The sequence below is a fragment of the Giraffa tippelskirchi genome, chromosome 12, assembly GCF_054371585.1.
Source record: "Giraffa tippelskirchi isolate mGirTip1 chromosome 12, T2T-mGirTip1v1.2.pri, whole genome shotgun sequence".
NCBI lineage: Eukaryota > Metazoa > Chordata > Mammalia > Artiodactyla > Giraffidae > Giraffa > Giraffa tippelskirchi.
Genome location: NC_137286.1, coordinates 85,135,832 through 85,155,963, shown reverse-complemented (window position 1 = coordinate 85,155,963; position 20,132 = coordinate 85,135,832). Strand labels below are relative to the sequence as shown.

General features: G+C 44.5%; 1 protein-coding gene across 8 annotated transcripts in view; it reads left to right on the top strand.

Annotated features, from left to right (window-relative positions):
- Positions 1 to 20,132, top strand: part of ENOX1 (ecto-NOX disulfide-thiol exchanger 1) — a 344,181-nt gene that overhangs the window by 187,566 nt on the left and 136,483 nt on the right. For all 8 annotated transcript variants that reach the window (XM_081551076.1, XM_081551082.1, XM_081551081.1 and 5 more), the window contains 2 exons: positions 11,123 to 11,229; positions 15,122 to 15,239. In XM_081551076.1, the coding sequence (XP_081407202.1) occupies positions 11,123 to 11,229; positions 15,122 to 15,239 (225 nt within the window). The remainder of the gene's footprint in view (positions 1 to 11,122; positions 11,230 to 15,121; positions 15,240 to 20,132) is intronic.

Sequence of the window (20,132 nt, the reverse complement as noted above, 5' to 3'; positions counted from 1 at the left end):
GATGTGAGGTTGCCCAGATGCTATTTCCATTCCCAACTTTACCACTTGCCAAATATGGGACTGTTAATGACACCTCTCTGTGAATCTCAGTTTCTTTATCATAACAATAACTCTTGCCTCAGAGAGTTATGGTTGTTCATCACTCAGTCATATCCAACTCTTTGCAACATCATGGACTGCAGCACACCAGGCTTTTCTGTACTTCACTATCTCCCAGAGTCTGCTCAGACTCAGGTCCATTGAATCGATGATGCCATCCAACCACCTCATCCTCTGTCGCCCCCTTCTCTTCCTGCCCTCCGTCTTTACCAGCATCAGTCTTTTCCAGTGAGTCGGCTCCTCACATCAGGTGGCCCAAGTTTTGGAGCTTCCGCTTCAGCATCAGTCCTTCCAGTGAATATTCAGGCTTGGTTTCCTTTAGGATGGACTGGTTTGGTCTCCTTGCAGTCCAAGGGACTCTCAAGAGTCTTCTCCAACACCACAGTTTGAAAGCATCCATTCTTTAGTGCTCAGCCTTCTTTAGGGTCCAACTCTCACATCCATACATGACTACTGGAAAAACCATAGCAATCAATATATGGAGAGTTGTTGGGAAATTTAAATGAGATAATATTTTGAAATCAGAGATTCTCAAACTTTTATTATGTGTGAGTATGGTCTGGAGACCTTAGAAAAGACCGTCTGCTGTTGCCAGAGGCAGAGGGTGGAGGGGCAGGAAAGTGGTGAAGGCAGTCAAAGGGCACAAACTTCTAGTTATAAATAATTCCCGGGGATAAAATGTACAGCATGGCAGTGACAGTTAACAATACTGTTTTGCATACTTGGAAGTTGCTAAGACAGTAAATCTTAAATATTTTTCATCACAGGAAAAAAATATGGTACCCAGGTGAGATGATGGATCTTAAGTAACCTTGGGGTAATCATTTCACAATATATACCTATAGCAAATCATTATGTTGTACACCTTAAATTTACACAATGTCAATTATATCTCAATAAAACTGGGAAAATGTTTTCAGAAGAATAATTTGCTGGACCCCACCCCTAGAGTTTCTAATCAGTAAGTGTAGGAGCTCCTTGCATTTTAATAAGTTTCCAAGTGATGCTTATGGTACTGGTCCAGGATCCATATTTTGAAAACCACTGTTTAAAATCATCAAGTACAGTGTCTGCCTAGTTAAGTCTAAGTAACTAGAAATAGCCAACAACTGTTGCGTGATTTTCATAGCGCCACTCATGGAATTGGTGGTGACCCAGAGGAAAGCAAGGTCACCATCTTGAAGGTTACAAAGAAGAAGGGACACCCAGAAGCTGTATCTTTCCCCTTCCTGATGAATGATAGACAAGCCAACTCCTGACAAAAGGGCCGTTTTGATGAACCTGTAGGCATCTTTCTGTGATTCATAATGGAAACTGCAAATGTAGATAGCTCAGATTCAGAGCATTGGTCATCATGTCCTTCAAGCCTTTTCTCATTGATCAGGAATGGCAAAATTTAAACACTGGATTATCAGCTGTTGACGTCGGATAGGAAAAGAATCTGAAAAACACTTCATGGGCAGAAAATTGAAATGAAACTTGGCGATAGCCCTCAAAAATTAAAAATTCAGATACTCTTATCTTTTTCCCACTGCTTAAAATCTCTTATAAAGATATTTAGGTAAGAATGTGCCAGAAAATAGGTCTGAGGATGTCCACTCCGGCCTTGTTACTTATGCACAGAAGGCTAGATTTCCAAACATGACCCTGTGGAATTCTCCAGGCAAGAAAACTGGAATGGGTTGCCATTCCCTTCTCCAGGGGATCTTCCCAATCCAGGGGTCGAACCCAGGTCTCCTGCATTGCAGGCAGATTCTTTACCAGCTGAGCCACCAGGGAAGCCCAGATATAGCACAGTGTATATAATAGTACTTCTACGTAAGTTTGGAAAGGTTACACATAGAAAAATACACAGTGTGTACTCTGCGTATAACATTTTCTCTGGAGGGGTAGGCTCTTAACAGTAGTTTAAAGAGAGACCGTGAAACTGCTGTATGGCACAGAGAGCTCAGCCTCGTGCTCTGTGATGACCTCGAGGAGTGGGATGGAGGGAGGTTCAAGCAGGAGGGTATATACATGCACATATAATTGATTCACTTTGTCACACAGCAGGAACTAACACAATGTTGTAAAGCAATTATCCTCCAATTAAAAATATAAGTAAATAAAAAGAGACACTGGGTGGGAAGTAGTCAGGATGGGAAGGTAGACTTTGACTTTTCAATTAATTCCTTCTTTCATATATACATATATTACTTTCATTTAGTCCAAAGGGATAATCTAGACAGAGTGATTTATTGGATCTTAAAAAGCCTAATGAGTGCTATATATTGTAAGGAACCATTAAAATTATAATAGTCTCGTGGATTTTTGTTATGTTACTTCCCTGAATCTTTGAATAGATGCATTAAATAAGGGCATTTACAGTTCCCTGAAATGTATTGGGATTTATACAAAGCTTAAAAAGTCACTGTCCAATATCCTATCATTTATTTGAACAGTGTCACCATTTCCTGCTTGCTTAAAATTTGCTAAAAGCACCCTGTTTTCTTTTTCCTTTACTTTCTTTCTTTTTTTTTTTTTTTTTACAATTTGATCAGCACATGTTTCTTCCTAGCCCCATCCTATTCCCTCCCAAAATCAGATTTTTGACCTCATCCAGACAGGAAGTTCAGAACCACAGCACCTACCTGCTGGTGATGTTTTGGCCTCAGGTGGCTCAAATGGTAAAGAATCTGCCTACAGAGCAGGAGACGTAAGAGACATGAGTTTGTTCCCTGGGTCAGGCAGATCCCCCGGAGAAGGAAATGGCAACCCACTCCAGTGTTCTTGCCTGGGACATCCCATGGACAGGGGAGCCTGGCAGGCTACAGTCCATGGGGTCACGAAGTGTGGGACACAACTGAGCGACTAATACTTACCCTTTTTCACTTTTTAACAAGGCTGTCATGGATTTCCCAGGATCACACAGCATGATTCATTTGACTCATCTCAAGATAGAACCCCAGAAGGCTGTTTTACCTCCTCGACTTGAAATTCCGGCCCATGCCTCCTTAATGTATGGGTTTGGCCGAGTTAATTCCGTTTCCTGGGCTTCCCGCCAGACTGACTGGCTCCTAAGCCGAGGACCCAGAACCAGAGCAAGGGCGCAGGAATCTCTGGGAGCTGCTCTAGCAGCCTCCCCTGTTGTGTTCGACACTAACTGCTCCTCCCTCTGGCTTTGTCTCGCTCCTCTGGGCATCACAGAAGCCCTGGATGACTTACTCCATTCTTTGTTCTAATTCTTCAATCCAAGGCCAAGGCTCGTCCATCCCACCCCAGCTTTTAGTATTTAATAACAACACTGATGAGCCAGGGTGGGGAAACTCCCCTCTTTGACTTGTTACATGCCGTTGAAAATCTCTCAGAGCCATTCACAGAAAATTTGGGAAAATGTTAACCCTTAAAGGGAAATAAAATTTCCTCTGAACCTCAGAGAGTTTAAGATTCTATCAGGAACCTAGATAAGTTTTAAGAACAAACATTCTGCCTGGAAGATTTGTTTGAGGTGCTCTCTAAGCAGGCCGACTGCCTGTGAGGACTTAATCAATTTCTCCACGTATCGGCCCTCCCTCATGGCTCAGTCAGAATCCGCCTGCAATGCAGGAGAGCTGGGTTCGATCCCTGGGTTGGGAAGATCCCCTGGAGAAGGCAATGGCAACCCACTCCACTATTCTTGCCTGCAGAATTCCATGGACAGAGGAGCCTGGCAGGCTACAGTCCACAGGGCCCCAAGAGTCAGACACAGACAGCGATTAAACCGCCGCCACCAAATGGATGGGAGGTTCTGTCACAGCTGTTTAGCGGCAACAGAAGATACAGGAGGTTCAGCTGCTAAGCTGCTAAGTCACTTCAGTCGTGTCCGACTCTATGCGACCCCATAGACGGCAGCCCACCAGGCTCCGCCATCCCTGGGGTTCTCCAGGCAAGAACACTGGAGTGGGTTGCCATTTCCTTCTCCAATGTATGAAAGGAAAAAGTGAAAGTGAAGTCGCTCAGTCGTGTCCGACTCTTAGCGACCCCATGGACTGTAGCCTACCAGGCTCCTCCGTCCATGGGATTTTCCAGGCAAGAGTACTGGAGTGGGGTGCCATTGCCTTCTCCGAGGAGGTTCAGAGACTCAGACATAAGCTCGGAGGATGTGGAGGAGAAGGTCTGTGTTTGTTCTCTGGAGGAGCCTAGCCTCTTTGACTGCTTCCAATGCTTTTCTGCCCAGAGCTGAAAAATCAGGAGCCTGGGGCGGACCAGAAGTCTGATGCCTGGCTCCTTCCCCAGAAGCTTATTGGAATGTGATCTGTTCCTGGGTGTTTACGCAGAACACCCTGTTCTGAGCTTGTCTTTTCTGAGAAGACTGAAGACAAGTGCTTCTCAAGAGAATTTGTAAACTTCTCTCTCATGTAAGAAGTCTGTTCTGAAGTCAGCAGATGTCCAAACAGTTTGAAGTGGGGGAGAAATACTGGAAAAATGTATTAAGTTACTTAGTCTTAGGATTTTTTTTTTTGAAGTTCTGAGGAATTTATACACATACATGTGCATGTTATGTGTATAAGAGAGTGAATAGTCACTCACGAGTATAATGTTCAGTTCTCATACACTCAACATGCACGCCTATGTGTATAAATTCTTCAGAGTTAAAAAAAAAATCCTAACAAATATGTGTGCCTGTTACGTATATAAGAGAACAAATAATCACTAGTAGCGTGTTCAGTTTGGCTTCCCAGTGGCACAGCAGCAAAGACTCCACCTGCCAATGCAGGACTTGCAAGAGATGTGGGTTCGATCACTGAGTCAGGAGGATCCCCTGGAGTAGGAGATAGCAACCCCCTCCAATGTTCTTGCCCGGAAAAGTCCATGGACAGAGGAGCCTGGCAGGCTACAGTCCAGGGGATTTGCAAAAAGTCAGACACCACTGAGCCCACATACACACACATGGTGTTCAGTTAATTAAACGTAGAGGCCGTTAGGCTGAAGAAGCTCTCAGGCCGTGGTGGCCTGAGGACGCAAACCAAACCCTCAGCCTGCAAATGCCTCAAGGTTAAGACGCGGAAACCCGAGGGCAGCCGCTCACAAATAAGCAGCTGGGGTCTGAGCGCCAGCGAGTCAGCAGTGTCCTTGCTCAGCCTCTGCCTGCTCCCGGTGAGTCTCCCCGGCTCCCGTGAGCGGTGCCCTCCTGGCCAATTCCTGTTCTGCTCGGTTGGAATCCGCTTTTGCTGAAATAAACTTCACAAGTTTTAGTATACTTCAGTTTATCCTTTCGTAAGAGGTTTCTTCAAAGAGCGATGAGCCGTTTCCTCTCTTTGCCCTTCCCTTATGTTCCCTTACACCTGCTGGAGGTATCCTCCGGGGCTCGACTGTCACCCCTGAGACGGGCATTCAAGCATCCTTTTGAAAAAAAAATCAATCACTTTTATTCTTTCATTGAGGATAATTGCTTTGGGGTTTGATCCCTGGGTCAGGAAGATCCCTTGGAGCAGGGAACAGCACCCAACTCCAGTATTTTTGCCTGGAAAATTCCATGGGCAGAGGAACCTGATGGGCTGCAAGTCCCTGGGGCTGCAGAGAGCCTGACACGACTGAACACATACACACGTAATTGCCTTACAGTGTTGTGTTCGTTTCTGCTGTACAAGGAAGTGAATCAGTTCTATGCATACAGACATCTTTCCCTCCAGGTCAGCACAGAGCCCCAAGCTGAGCTCCCGGTGCTCTACGGCAGCTTCTTACTAGCTAGCTTCTTCACATGTGACAGTGTAATATGTCAGCCCTCCTGTCCCAGTTCATCTCACCCTCCCCTTTCCCCTCTGTGTCCCCATCATCTGTTCTCTGCATCTGTATCTCTATTCCTGCCCTGCAGACAGGCTCCTGTGTACCATTTTTTTAGATTTCACATATGTGCATTATAATAACATATCACATATATGTTTTTCCCTTTCTGACTTACTTCACTGTGTATGACAGCCTCTCGTCCATCCGCATCCACCACAAATGACCCAACTTCATTTCCTTTTATGGTCGTCACTTTTAATTTTTTTCATTTTTCCCAAATAACCTAAATTTAGGCAAACCTAATACGTAGAATGGCATCTGGTCCCATCACTTCATGGGAAATAGATGGGGAAACAGTGCAAACAGTGTCAGACTTTATTTTTTTGGGCTCCAAAATCACTGCTGATGGTGATTGCAGCCATGAAATTAAAAGATGCTTACTCCTTGGAAGGAAGGTTATGACCAACCTAGATAGCATACTTAAAAGCAGAGACATTACTTTGCCAACAAAGGTCCATCTAGTCAAGGCTATGGTTTTTCCAGTGGTCATGTATGGATGTGAGAGTTGGACAGTGAAGAAAGCTGAGCACCGAAGAATTGATGCTTTTGAACTGTGGTGTTGGAGAAGACTCTTGAGAGTCCCTTGGACTGCAAGGAGATCCAACCAGTCCATCCTAAAGGAGATCAGTCCTGGGTGTTCTTTGGAAGGACTGATGTTGAAGCTGAAACTCCAGTCCTTTGGCCACCTCATGCAAAGAGTTGACTCATTAGAAAAGACCCTAATGCTGGGAAGGATTGGGGGCAGGAGGAGAAAGGGACGACAGAGGATGAGATGGTTGGATGGCATCACCGACTCGATGGACATGGGTTTGGATAAACTCCGGGAGTTGGTGATGGACAGGGAGGCCTGGCGTGCTGCAATTCATGGGGTCGCAGAGTCGGACATGACTGAGCGACTGAACTGAATACGTAGAAACCCATGGCATCACCAACTCAATGGACATGAGTCTGAGCAAGCTCCAGGAGTTGGTGATGGACAGGGAAGCCTGGCATGCTGCAGTCCATGGGGTCACAAAGAGTCGGACACGATGGACCGACTTAACTGAACTGAATACATAGAATGGGAGGGGGGATTTGCAAAGTATGAGGAGTGCATATTAATTCTTTTACTGAGAGCTCTTTCTGTTGATAATACTTCCAAAATGCTGAAGTATTCTAACCGCTGTAAGCTGGCTTGGGGCCTCCAGCCCCCACTCTGCAGACCCCTGGGTGGTGAAGGCCCTGTGGGGGTTGACGTGAGTTTACTCTGCTCACAGCTCATCTTCTGCACACTGTCTTTCTGAACTCAGGCCAGCACCATCCTGTGCACTATTTCTTTCTCTCAGCATTGAAGTACAGCATTGAAGATTCCATGCTAGTAACTACTTGTAGTTTTGCCTTGTATAGAATACATAGTGTAAATCATACTGGGGAAGTGGTGAGTGGTAGTTGAATTCACCAACTTGCTCTTTGGTGTGTCCTGCTGGAGACAATGAAGACTGAATGGTCTTTGCCTGGGACATCAATCCTAGCAGTCATCCTGAAATTATGATTTTAAAGATATGCTGTCTTGGAATCACATTCATGAGGGCATACTCTTTGAGATAGTTTTTCCCTAATGATGATGCATTCATGCTGAGCCTGGCATTCTTTGAGTCCTTTTGTGCACCTTTCATTTGAAAGACAAACAGCTGGTTCAGGGGTAGTCTGCACCGAAATGAGAGAAGTCAACTGGACCTTAGAAATACTGTGCGAGTAATTTTTTAAACCTAATCCAAGTTACCCAGTTTTGGGGTTTTGGTCTTGAGGTTTCTTAAACTTGTTAATATGTTGGGCTGGGGATGGGGAGTATAAAACTTAATAAATAAAGATAATCGTTTGAGTTAATACATTATTGAACAGAATACAATTACATGAAGTTGAAAATGGCCCAGAAAATTCAAGATGAATCTCTGCATTCTGACTTTTTTTCCTGAACCTCCAATGTGTGTTAATGTTTTGGCTCCATCTGGATGACCTTCAGGTATCTCAGATTCAGCCTGTCCAGAAGTCAATTCCTGACCTCCTTTCGCAGACCTCCACTGTGCTCATCCTTTTGGTCTCTGATATACTTCCCAAGCTTGAGTCATTCTGTTCTCTCTTCTCTCCAGCCTTACAGCAAGTCAGCCACTGTGTCCTACTGACTCCTTGCTCCTCTCTCCACCCAGCGCCCTGTGTTAATCCAAGCCTTCATCATCTCTCCCAAACAAATCCTACTTGAAGGTGCCTCCTCTAGTCTACAATATGCAGTCATACTCTGGCTTATAACATACACAGTCCTCCTGAGTCATTCTCACCCAGATTTAGCCCCATCTCCACCAGCTACTTTCACACAAAGCCCTTTCACAACTCTGTGCCCATCTTTGAACAAGCCGCCCCTGCTTTCTCTACTGGGCAAGCCATTGATTCATCATTTAAGACTTAGCAGATGTGGCCTTCTTTGGGGATGTTCCACCTGACTCCCACCTAACTGAGTTAGTTACTGTGTCCCCATAGCTGTCATCCATAACCTCTCTTGTGTAGGATAATTAGCTGCTTGTCTTTATTTCTCCCTAGAGACAGTGATCTCATCAAGGGCATTAGCTTTGTCTTAATCGTTATTTCTAACAATCAGTCAAATGCTTGGTCACTAGGAGGATCTTCTGTGTTTGCTGAATGAATGAACGAATTGAACTTATGCCCTGGGATGTGGTAATAACATGTTCTAAATAATTGAGGCACTTAACCTCAAACAGTGAATATCTTCAAGAGTACCGGGCTTCAGGAGATACCAGGGGATCTGTTTTTACCCTTGAACCTGTGCCGTCTTTCTTCTAGGTGCCTTACCTTCTGTACACCTCCACGTGCATTAATGATCCCTCTTACTTTCCTCCCACTCCACACACACACATGTATGTGTGACCTCACAATTTTCACTGTTGTATATCCCCTCTATTAACAGCTTTCCCTGACTGGTGACAGAATGTTGACTTTCACCCCCAGATACTCAGTCTCAGCCCTTCCTGTCCTTTGTCCTCAGGCCTGGCATCAGGACACCCACCATTCAGGACACCATCATGTAACCACGATGCTGGTTAGAGTTCTACTATTAAAAGCAATGGAACCCTTTACTCTCTAACAATCCCACAATCACCACCCTGGACAGAAGATAGTCTCATCAGATGGTGGATCCCACTGTGGCCTTTTGGGCCGACTGCTCTGTGTTCCCCAGATTCTCGCAGCCTCCCCGCAGACAAAGCAACAGGAAACCCAGGCAGCGGGGGCCGAACCAATTCTCCACCAGCCGCGCAGTTGAGCAGAGCCCTGGGGGTGGGTGATCAGGGGAAAGTCAGCACTGGGGGTGTCTTGGCGGGACTGGTCTGGCAGTGTTCCTTCCTCTAGGTGAGGCGGGAGAGGGGAACCGCGTGTACTCAAGGTGGGTGAGAGCTTAGCTAGCCGCAGATCCTCCTGTTCCACGTAAGCACAACAAATTCATCAGGTGACCGGAGGATGAAGTTTGGAAGGAGATTTGGAGTTGGGATTCCCTTGAGGCAGAAGACAGTCCACAGGAAAGCCCCTGTGAAAATCACTCACAGAGTGAGAACTAGTTTCTCATTAATATTAGAAGATATTTACCATGTAGTAGGGCTTCCTGGGTGGCTCAATCGTAAAGAACCCACCTGCCAATGCAGGAGACATGAGAGACGTGGGTTCGATCTCTGGGTTGGGAAGATCCGCTGGAGGAGGGCATGGCAACCCACTCCAGTAATCTTGGCTAAGAAAATCCCCCAGGACAGAGGAGGCTGGTGGGCTACAGTCCATAGGGTCGTGAAGGGTTGGACAGGACTGCAGCGACTTAGCTCGCACCATGTAGTCAGTGAAGGAAATCCGCTTTCTTCCTCTCCTCCATCACACACTTGTTTGTTTTGTGGGCTCATTTTTTAAATCGGGGCACCAGGTGCTGCTCTTCTGCGGGGATTATTCTATTACTCTTTGACATTCTTTGGACACCTGGAAGATTTGGAAGAGCTTTGATGTCCTTTTTTATAATAGAGCCCTGGGAAATCACTTAAGAAAGATTTATGTTAAGCAGAGCATTAGCATCCATATGAAGCTCATTTTACCTGTGGTTTCCTAACATTTCCTAAATGTTTAGAAGTTCAGGTTTACTCATACAGCTCATTCAGTGCCATGATTTCCTTAATCCCATGCTTAGTAGACTGATAACTGCTTGAGCAAAATTAAATCTGCAGGCAGTTGGCCCCACCTCTAACCTCCACTGCTAAGAGTCCTTTCCTTTCCCTGGAGAGCTTTGTTCACCACCCCTCAGCACTGACCATGGACATAGGACCTCGCCTGGAAGCCACAGAAGTGCTACATTAAGTCCAAGTGGCAGAAGTAGAACTTCAAGGGTGTTGGGAGCCTGAGCGGGGAGGGGAGCATTATGAAAGTGCAAACGGAGTCCCCGAGAATGGTCCGTGGCCGTGCTGAAACCGTGGAGGGCGCCATGCGGCGTTGCATTGAGATCTGCATGTAGTGTGCGGCTGGTTGGGTGAGAGCCTTGGTCTGTCTGGAAGTGGAGGCGATGGCTCCTGTTTACTGCCAGAGGGCTGGAGGGCTGGCTGCAGTGGGTGCCACAGGGGAGGAAGGGGGACCAACGAGTAAAAATGGCCTTGAGATCCAGGGGGAATGTGACACCCCTACTCACTGCCCTGACTTGGACACGGTAATGTCTTCAGAGGGCTGCAACAGGGCCCTTGAGATGGAGGCCAACAGAGGGAAAGATGGATATTTGGCTCTTCCTCATTCAGCCACTCCACCCTGGCTTCACTTGTCAGGCCCCCATCCCAGGCATTTCTGGATCTGTAGATCTGTATCTGTAGGCCACCATCAGTGCCTGTTTATCTATAGATCTACGTTGACAGATCCACCAAGTCGTGTTTTTAGACACAAGCTAAAGAAGGCTTGGGTGCAGATGTCCATACCCTTTCCCCAGCCATATTTAGAACTTGTCTTAACCTAAAGTTGTGGAGACAGACTTGAAGGGAGACCTCCCCAACCTTGCTAACATGTAAGTACGAAAAGGCACAAATCGGATGGATATCGATGATGTTATTTCTACTGTGACATCATCTATAGACTCCTAGTGCCTTTGCTTTGCTTCCCTAGAGTGATCACAACATAAATTACTTGTCTTGTTTGACTTCCTTGTTCACCAAAGTTGAGCAGATTGTGGCCGTTTTCAACGCTTCTACCAGACAAAAAGCTTGGGACCATTTCTCGAAAGCTCAGCGCAAGAACATAGACATTTGGCGAAAGCACTCTGAGGTTGGTGATTTTACTATTACTTTCTAACCACCGTCGCACAGCTGGATTGGCAGGGAAGAGTGTGGCTGCAGCCACAATGGTTTCTGTTACGGCGGGCAGTCCACCAGCCTGTGTCCTGTCTCACTGTCAGCTCCACCTCCAGCTCAGATTGGTCCCATGGTCCGTAAGAGCAGCTGACCTGATGCTTGGAGGACGGAGTGCTTTTCTTTCCTGCAGAGAAAAGCATCTCTCCCATCCATAGTCAAGAGCTCAGAAATAAGCCAGGACACTTGGCATAATCATTATGCCAAAAAAGTGTAACGTAAAATGGAAAACTGGTCTCTACATTACTGAGTTGTATTTTCTTTTTTTCTCAGTGTTCTGTGGCACCATGGTTACCATTTGCCCTTTGGCTAGAAATGGCAAGTGTGCCTTTCACCCTCATCTTCTCATCCTAAGCAATGTTGTAGTCCCCTGTGCCAGCCGATGGGTCCCATCAGATCCCTCCCCAGAGCAGATGTCCCCAGGGTAGTGGATGTCCCAGCTAGCGCTGTCCACCTTTCTGCATCAATGTATGTGTGAAGTGTGAGTATCTATCCCAAGGCAAGAGCTCAGACCTCGACCTTCCCTGCCACCTAGAAGAACCAGAAGGTGTCATGAGTCATTGCTCGTCCAGCTGTTATTTTTAACCCTGCAGTGTAGTGCACGCTTGAACCTGTAATTTAAAAGTAAGTATACTGTCTTTGTTTGCTTCTTTATTTTTTTTTTAACGAGAGAATGTTTTTCATTTGGATGCTTCTCCATCTCTAGCATGTTAATATTAAAGCTCTCTAAATGATAACCCCCTCTTTCCAAATCCCAAACCTATAGAAGGTAAGGTTTATTTATTTAATGATTTTGGTTCACACTTGGAAAGTAAGTGTTTTATGTGGAGTTTGAGGAACCACAAAGTGCCGGGGAATCAATCATCTGGGTAGCATTTTAAGTGCCCATTAACTAATGCTAAATTACAGTTGAATACCAATGGCACTAGATGTAGCAGCCACATGCATACCAAATGAATTCTTTATTATCACTGTTATTATGGTGAATACTGAATGACTTCACAATAATGGGACACTTAAAACGCTAGTGCAATTTATTATGAAGAAGGACATTTTTTATTTTGTTCACAAATTCGGAGAACGTGGCCAGTGACTGATACAACTCTGTTCTTCTGCCCAGGATGATGGATAAGGAGGAGGTGGGTTTCTCTTCAGTGTTGGGGAGAGGGGGGGCAGAAAACCGACAGGAGCTCATCTCAGGCTCTCGAAGACACTGACTCAGGACCCATGTCAGGGATGATTTTCAGGAGGAAAGAGTCCTGGAAATCAGTGATGAAATATCCAAGATGAGTGTTCTGAAACACTCATTGGAATCCATAAAGAACGATTCAGATGTGGGAATGATCTGCCTATGAATTGTTTACTTTTTTGGCTTCACACAAAACCAGACATACTAGGAGCAATGTTAAGAGAAGGGCAGGTGGCTTGATGCTGTATGAACCCAGACCTAAGAAGTCTGGCATTAGTGTATGAGTGTCAGCAGCTGTCCGTTACTGATCCATCAGGCTTCCTGCCACGTCTGATCCTGCTCCCCTAGCCCTGCCGCCGGCTCCTGTGCAGGGCCGTCCTCTCCTTTGCTGAACTGGACACACAAAGGGTTCCCGCTTGGTCCCAAGGAGCCCTGCTTGCTTCACTCCCTCCTGGGAGGCAGAAACGGAAGCAGTCCAGAGAGATGCTCCTGGAAAGGGTCTTTGTGTCTCCCTGCCACTCCCACCACCTCTTTTGATACACCGGGAAATAGAATGCTAAATTACCTTTGATTTTCTCTCCTCCATGTCGCCTAACTGATTAAATACCAGTTGGCAGTTTAACATTGTGGATGATTTCTCAGTTGCATATAAGCTTGATAATTGGCTTGATTTTTCCCACGTTCCCATGAACAGCATCTGTTAATTATCGGCAACACCTTTGCAGATTTATTAGAGTGTGCTGGTGATTTACTGCTGAACCAGAGGCGCCCTGTGGAAACACCCACAGCTTTTTTTCCCCTTCCAGTTTTTTTTTTCCTTTCCATCACCCTTCCCCACAAGAAAAGCTACTGTTTGTCATGAATTGTAAAGACTAAACAACAGACCCTTTCAGCCTCCTTTATTCTTTCCACCGGAAGTTTCTTTGTTTCAGGTATTTTCAGGCCACCTCCTGGGGAAGTGGGCTCCTTGTCAGTGGAAAGATTAGCTGTCCACAATCTAAAAACCTCCCCACTAATCACATGTGACATCCACCTCCGAGCTCCGATGGTGTTATTTAAGGCGGAATTGGAACCTCTTTGCTGGGTGGCACGGTCAAATAAGGGGATGCTGCCTTCATCCTGTGCTGCTCAGGACTGCCCTGTAATGGGTGGTCCTGTCCCAGGGACCTCCCTTCTACCGCTCCCTTTCCCTGTCTTGGGTGACTTCCCTGTCTCTGCGGTAGTGGTTCCTGGAGTTCAGAGCTGACCATGCGAGAGTGATTAGCAAAACATAATTCCCCATCCGTTGTGCTTCAGTTAAAATCTGTGCACTGTGGAGATAAGAGAATTGAGAGAACCTATAACAGAATAATACAGACACATCCATCCATTGAAAAGGCACTTTGTGTTTAAAGTCATGCTGTTAATACATTAGTGTTGTGATTTAGTTTTATTGTGAGTCATAGATTTATGTATTATAAACTGGAGTTATTTTTACTGTTTGACTTTTATTTAGAGACTTTGGTTTAAATGGGGAGAAAAACAATAATGCATCCCTGCTCTTGTTTTTTTTTTTCCTTCCTTTGAGGCCAGAACATGTAAGAGAACAGAATAGATAAGAATTACAAATATATAATATCCAGCTTGATGCAAAATAGTAATATACTAATTTAATGTAAACCATTACAGTGTCCTGATTTTTAGGCACCGTAGTAAACAATTTATTATGTAATTCTTTATTTTTGAAAATGAATTTTAACATAACACTTTTCCGTTCAAACAGCCTTGTATTACTATTATCTTGTTGATGTGTGAGTAGACTGAGACTCAAAGAAATTAAATGCCTTGATTACATTCACTTCTCTAGGAAACAGAGAAAGATACAATCCTTAGATCTTAAAGGGATGCTAAAACAACCATTACATCACAAACAATAAACCCCTGTGATAATGTGAAACACCAGAAAAGAAGGCATCTGTTTTTATTTTGTCCTGCAACACTTTTGGATATCTAAGTGTGTGTGTGTGTGAGAGAGAGAGAGATCACACCTGGGCACATACACACATGCAGGGACACTATTCTGCATGAACATTTTCAACGTAATGAACCAAATCTCACATGATGCTAAGTATGTCACATGCGTTAACTTGTTTATCCTCAAAACTCTTACTGTCACACTATCTCAGAGAGTGATTTGACCCTAAGAAAGATGAAGTATCCCTCAAGTGACCCCAGTGGTTCAGTGGTAGACGAGGCTTCTTAAAAATTCTCCTGTGTGCATTCCTAATCACTAGCTGGGTCGCTCCTGTGTGCCATTCCTGATAATAGACATTTCTGCGGGAGCCTTGAAACAGCCCTACCAGGGTGGATGTTATTGCCCTCATTTTTACCAGAGAGGAAATTAACACTCACGAGATTGAATTAATTGCTGAAGAGCCCATGACTCACCTTTGGTGAGCAGGGATTTCTCGCAAATTGGATCCCGAACCCCTCGGCCTGTCCACACCCCAGACCCCGCAGAACTCCTCCCTGGGTTAGGTGGGGCAGTGTTTGGGAGGTGAGTCTTAATGCACCGAGAGACCGCTGAGAAGGCCGTGTCACATGTCCATGGCTCTGACACCCGTGGGTCCTCTGCTTCCAGGAACTTCGGAATGCTCAGAGTGAGCAGCTTATGGGCATCCGTCGCGAAGAAGAGATGGAAATGTCTGACGATGAGAACTGTGACAGCCCCACTAAAAAAATGAGAGTCGATGAATCAGGTAACACTGATCACCACCAAACCCCTGTGAGCTGCCATAACGACCTTTCTAATCTTAGCCAGGGTATACACATCAGCAGGTGGTCACATCACTCACTTTTATTTGAGTTACGCTAAACTTTCATCTTTGAGTGACTCTGCCTTTTATTAATAGAATTTGAAATTCCTTCTTAGAATTTAAATTGTCCCAGTCGTTTCTTATGTTCATGAGTCTGGGGCTGTTAAGACTTTTTTTTCGGGGACATTTGCCGGTTCCCATAAAAATCCTCTTCCAGAGTGTGGCAGCCACCGCTGATGCTGAAATACAGATAAAATTTGGTTTCAGTCAGTGCACTTCTTTCATGGGAAATGTTCAATCCCTAAAGAATGTTTCTAGCCTCCAAAGCAACATGCTGGAGAATTAGATTTTTTTTTTTCCAATAAATTTTAGTTCCTAACCTATGATCAAAGGGATGGCCCCATTTGGTACCAAGAAGGGGGCATCAATCCTTGAGTTATAAAAGGGAGAGAGACTTAAAGAGAACCTTGCTTTATATGCTCTGCCTAATCTGACCCGATTTAAAACTCTTTTTCTCAAATTGTGTGTAATTCCCTTGGTGTCGTATCAATAAAAGCACGCAAGGGAAATGCTCACTCAGAGGTAGGAGACCCCAAGGGAGACTGCTTGTCTGAGGGGAAGAGAGTTGCCTAAAGGGGCTGGGAACAACCACCATTGCCACCGATGCCAAAAAGGGAATAAAACAGTCACCTCTCCCAGGCCTTTTTAACAGAAAGACTCAGGTGAGCAGGAACAATGGGTTTTTATGAATTTGTTAGTAGAGGCCAAAATTAGGATTACAAAATGATCAGGTCATTGGCATTTCTAAGTTGTCAGTTAGGTTGCTTCCTTGTCTTGGCTATTGTCAGTGGTGCTGCTGTGAACATGGGATACGTGTGTCTTTTTGAATTATAGTTTTGTCGAGCTACATGCCTGGAAGTGGGATTGCTGGATCATATGGTAGTTCTATGTTTAGTTTCCTGGGGAGCCTCCAGGCTGTTCTCTACGGTAGTTGTACCAGCTTGTATTCCCACTGGCAGTGTCAGAGGGCTCCCTTTCCTCCATATCCTCTCCAGTATTGATTATTCGTAAACGTTTTTAATGATGGCCGTTCTGATCGGTGGGAGGTGATACCTCATTGTTTTGATTTGCATTTCTCTCATAACTAGTGATACTGAGCATCTTTTCATGGGCCTACTTGCCATGTGTATGTCTTCTTTGGAACAATGTCTATTAAGGTCTTCTGTCCATTTTTAAATAGGGTTGGTTGTTTTCTGTTGTTTGTTTGTATGAGCTATTTGTATATTTTGGAGATGAAGCCTTTGCCATGCCAGTCACATCTTTCACAGATATTTTCTTCCAGTCCGTAGGTTGTCTCTTCATTTTTTTTTTATGGTTTCCTTTGCTGTACAAAACCTTGTAAGTTTGATTATGTCCCATTTGTTAATTTTTTAATTTCTATTGCCTTGGGAGACTGACCTAAGAAAACATTGGTATGATTTATGTCAGAGAATGATTTTCCTATTTTCTCTTCTAGAAGTTTTATGTTTTCATGTCTTATGTTTAAATCTGTAAACCATTTTGAGTTTATTTTTGTATATGACATGAGCGTCTGTTCTAACTTTGTTGATTTACATGCAATTGTACAGCTTTCTCAGCACCATTTGATGAAGATGTTGTCTTTTCCCCATTGTATATTCTTAGTTCCTTTGACAGAGATTAATTGACCGTAGGTGTGAGGATTCATTTCTGGACTGTCTGTTCTATTCCATTGATCAATATGTCTGTTGTACAAATACCACACTGTTTTGATTACTGCAGCTTTGTAGTATTGTCTGAAGTCTGGGAGAGTTATGCCTCCTGGAAACAACCTAAATGTCCATCAACACATGAATGGATAAAGAGAAGGTGTACATGCATACAATGGAATACTGCTGCTAAGTCGCTTCAGTCGTGTCCGACTCTGTGCGACCCCATGGACGGCAGCCCATCAGGCTCTGCCGTCCCTGGGATTCTCCAGGCAAGAATACTGGAGTGGGCTGCCATTTCCTTCTCCCAATGGAATACTACTCAGCCATAAAAAAGAATGAAATAATACCATTTGCAGCAACATGGATGCAACTAGAGATTATCATACTAAGTGAAGTAAGTCAGAGAAAGACAAATAGCACTTGATATCATTTATATATAGAATCTAAAATATGGCTCAAATGAACCTATCTACAAAACAGAAAAAGACTCACAGACATAGAGAATAGACTTGTTGTTGCCAAAGGGGAGTGGAGGGAAGGAGAGGGATGGACTAGGAATTTGAGATTGGTAGATGTAAACTATTGCATTTAAGCCGGATAAACAACAAGGTGTCCTACTGTACAGCACAGGCAACTATAATATATCCAGTCTCCTGGGATACATAATGGAAAAGAATGTATGTATATGTATAACTGAATCACAGCATGGCTATGTAAATCTACTATGCTTCTATTTTTTAAACTAATTAATTAAAAAAATTTTTTTAAAAGCTGTCAGAACGCTCTGTTTCTGCAGTGCTTTAGAAGAGAATGCCTGAAGCATAAGATGGCCACAAGAAAAAGCTCCTGCACAGAAGTGTGCAGAGGGGAGCTTTCTTAGAACAGTGCTTCTTGAAAACAGTGTTCCCCAGTCCAGCAGTATCAGCATCACCTAGGAACTTACTCAAAATGTAACTTCTCAGTCTTTCTCAGGACTTACTGAATCAGAAACTCCAGAGGATGGGCGAGGGGAGGATGTGCTGAATCAGAAACTCCAGGGGATGGGGGAAGGGAGGATGTTCTGAATCAGAAACTCCACCGGATGCAGGAGGAGGGTTGTGAGATCTAAAAATCTGTGATTTGAAAAAGCCCTGTGGGGAATCCCGATGCAGGCTGGAGTTTGAGAACCAGGCCTTAGAAAATTTCCCTTTCATCCTCAGATTCCATTCATTTAAATCTTTCAAAGCCTAGCATAAAAGCAGGCACCACACCACTAGTTTTAAAGCCATGTATCTTTTGTCTGGAAAATGAACCAAACACTTACGTGTCACGTGTAATGTCTCTTATTAAACTGATGTCACGTTTCTCAGGACTGCTTGATTATTGGGTTTGGACTTGCTTATGTGAGGAAGCCACCTTCTGCACAGCGTTTCTATTCCGCACACTTTCAGATATCAGAAGGAGAGAGTGAGTTTGGGTGTGATTTTTCTTAAATTCAACGAGCTCCTCCAATAAATAAGTAATTTTTTTCTCAAAAAAGGTTTTCGCCATTTTTGAAGTTTCTAGACACGGGGAAAGTTTGCACAAAACCTGGATCCTTAACATCCTTATAAGGTAGGTGGAGAAGAAAAGACTAGGCTCAATCAGAAATTCTGATTGAAATTGTGACTTTTTTTTTTCTTATTTAAGGGGGGTGACATTTCTTTTTAAACAACCTACCCATTTCTCAAGTAAGAAACGTGTATAATTTCATAGCCTGCTTGGGAGAAGACAAGAATAATAACTGGCCACAGAGAAAAATTTTACAGACTGTGGTAGCAAGCGTGTACCTATAGAATGACCTGCAATCTCTGCTTGAGAAGAATCCACAAGATACCAAGGACCTCTTCTCTCAGTCAGGACCACAAAGATGCTCCCAGGAAGTTTGACTGAAGAGCCCTTCCCAGATCGCTATGATTTTCTTTCCTCCAGGCATCTCCTAAGAGCCTGAAACAAGACCTGAACTTGCAGAATGTTCTCCAGGCTTGTTCCTTTGGTCAGCAGAATTAATGAACTCAGCACAGTACATGATCCACAGTAGGTGCCAAGGGCAGAGATGAAAGAACGGAGAACAAATGCCAGGCCCTAAGCAGTTCAGAGTCTTTCTTGTGCTTTTCCAAATGAGATGGGCCAGAGAACGTTGCATGTGGTTTATGAGGAAAGTGCAGGACTGGTGAGATGGAAGGGAAAGCCACCCTTGTTCCACCAGGCCTTCAAGACCCTGCCAAAAGGCAGGTGGTGGTTCTCTCAGCCCTGCCTATTCAGGGGGCACAGCCTGACAGCAGGAATCCCCTGTGATCTTTTGCCCAAGCCTCAGACAAAAGATCCCTGTGAACTGCTGAAAGAGGGGACTGGGGCCCCACAGCCCGATGGAAGCGGGTCTTTCAGAGGCATCTCTTTAGGTAACAGGCCAATCATTATTTTAGGTACAAATTTGCATGTCTAGTCACCTCTTAGCAGGCCTCTGAAGACAGCACTTTACTGCCCTGACAGGGAAATTTGCCAGACTCATGATAGAAGTAAATTTCTGCATCTTTTGCGGTGATTCCCAACCAGAGGCCGGTTTCATGGAAGAGAATTTTTCCATGGACTGAGGGATGGGGGTATCGTTTCAGGATGATTCAAGCACATTGCATTCATTGTGCACTTTATTTCTATTATTATTACATCAGCTCCACCTCAGGTCCATCAGGCATCAGATCCCGGAGGTTGGGGTTCCCTGCTCTAAGGAATCCCCTGGCCCTTCCTCTTCTTCTGAAATCTTGCGATTTTGCCTCAGACCTTTCTGGCAGCAACTGACCAAGAAATTCTTAGAAATGCCAGGGGAGAATCCCCTCTCAGGAGCCTCCTACCAGCCCTGCCTTCCCATCTCCCTCCCAGAACAAAAAACCAATCTTCACAAGTTTTATTTCTGATGAGGAGATGGAGAGAATTGACTTTGGTTTTCAGAAAAGGAAAGACTTCTATGATACCTTGAGTTTAATTTTTTTTTAATCAAAGTTTTTCAGGCCATCTCTGCTCTTCTGATTAAGAATGCTTTCTTGTACTTTGGCTGTTTACTGCTCCTGGTAATTTACAATGTGTCTTT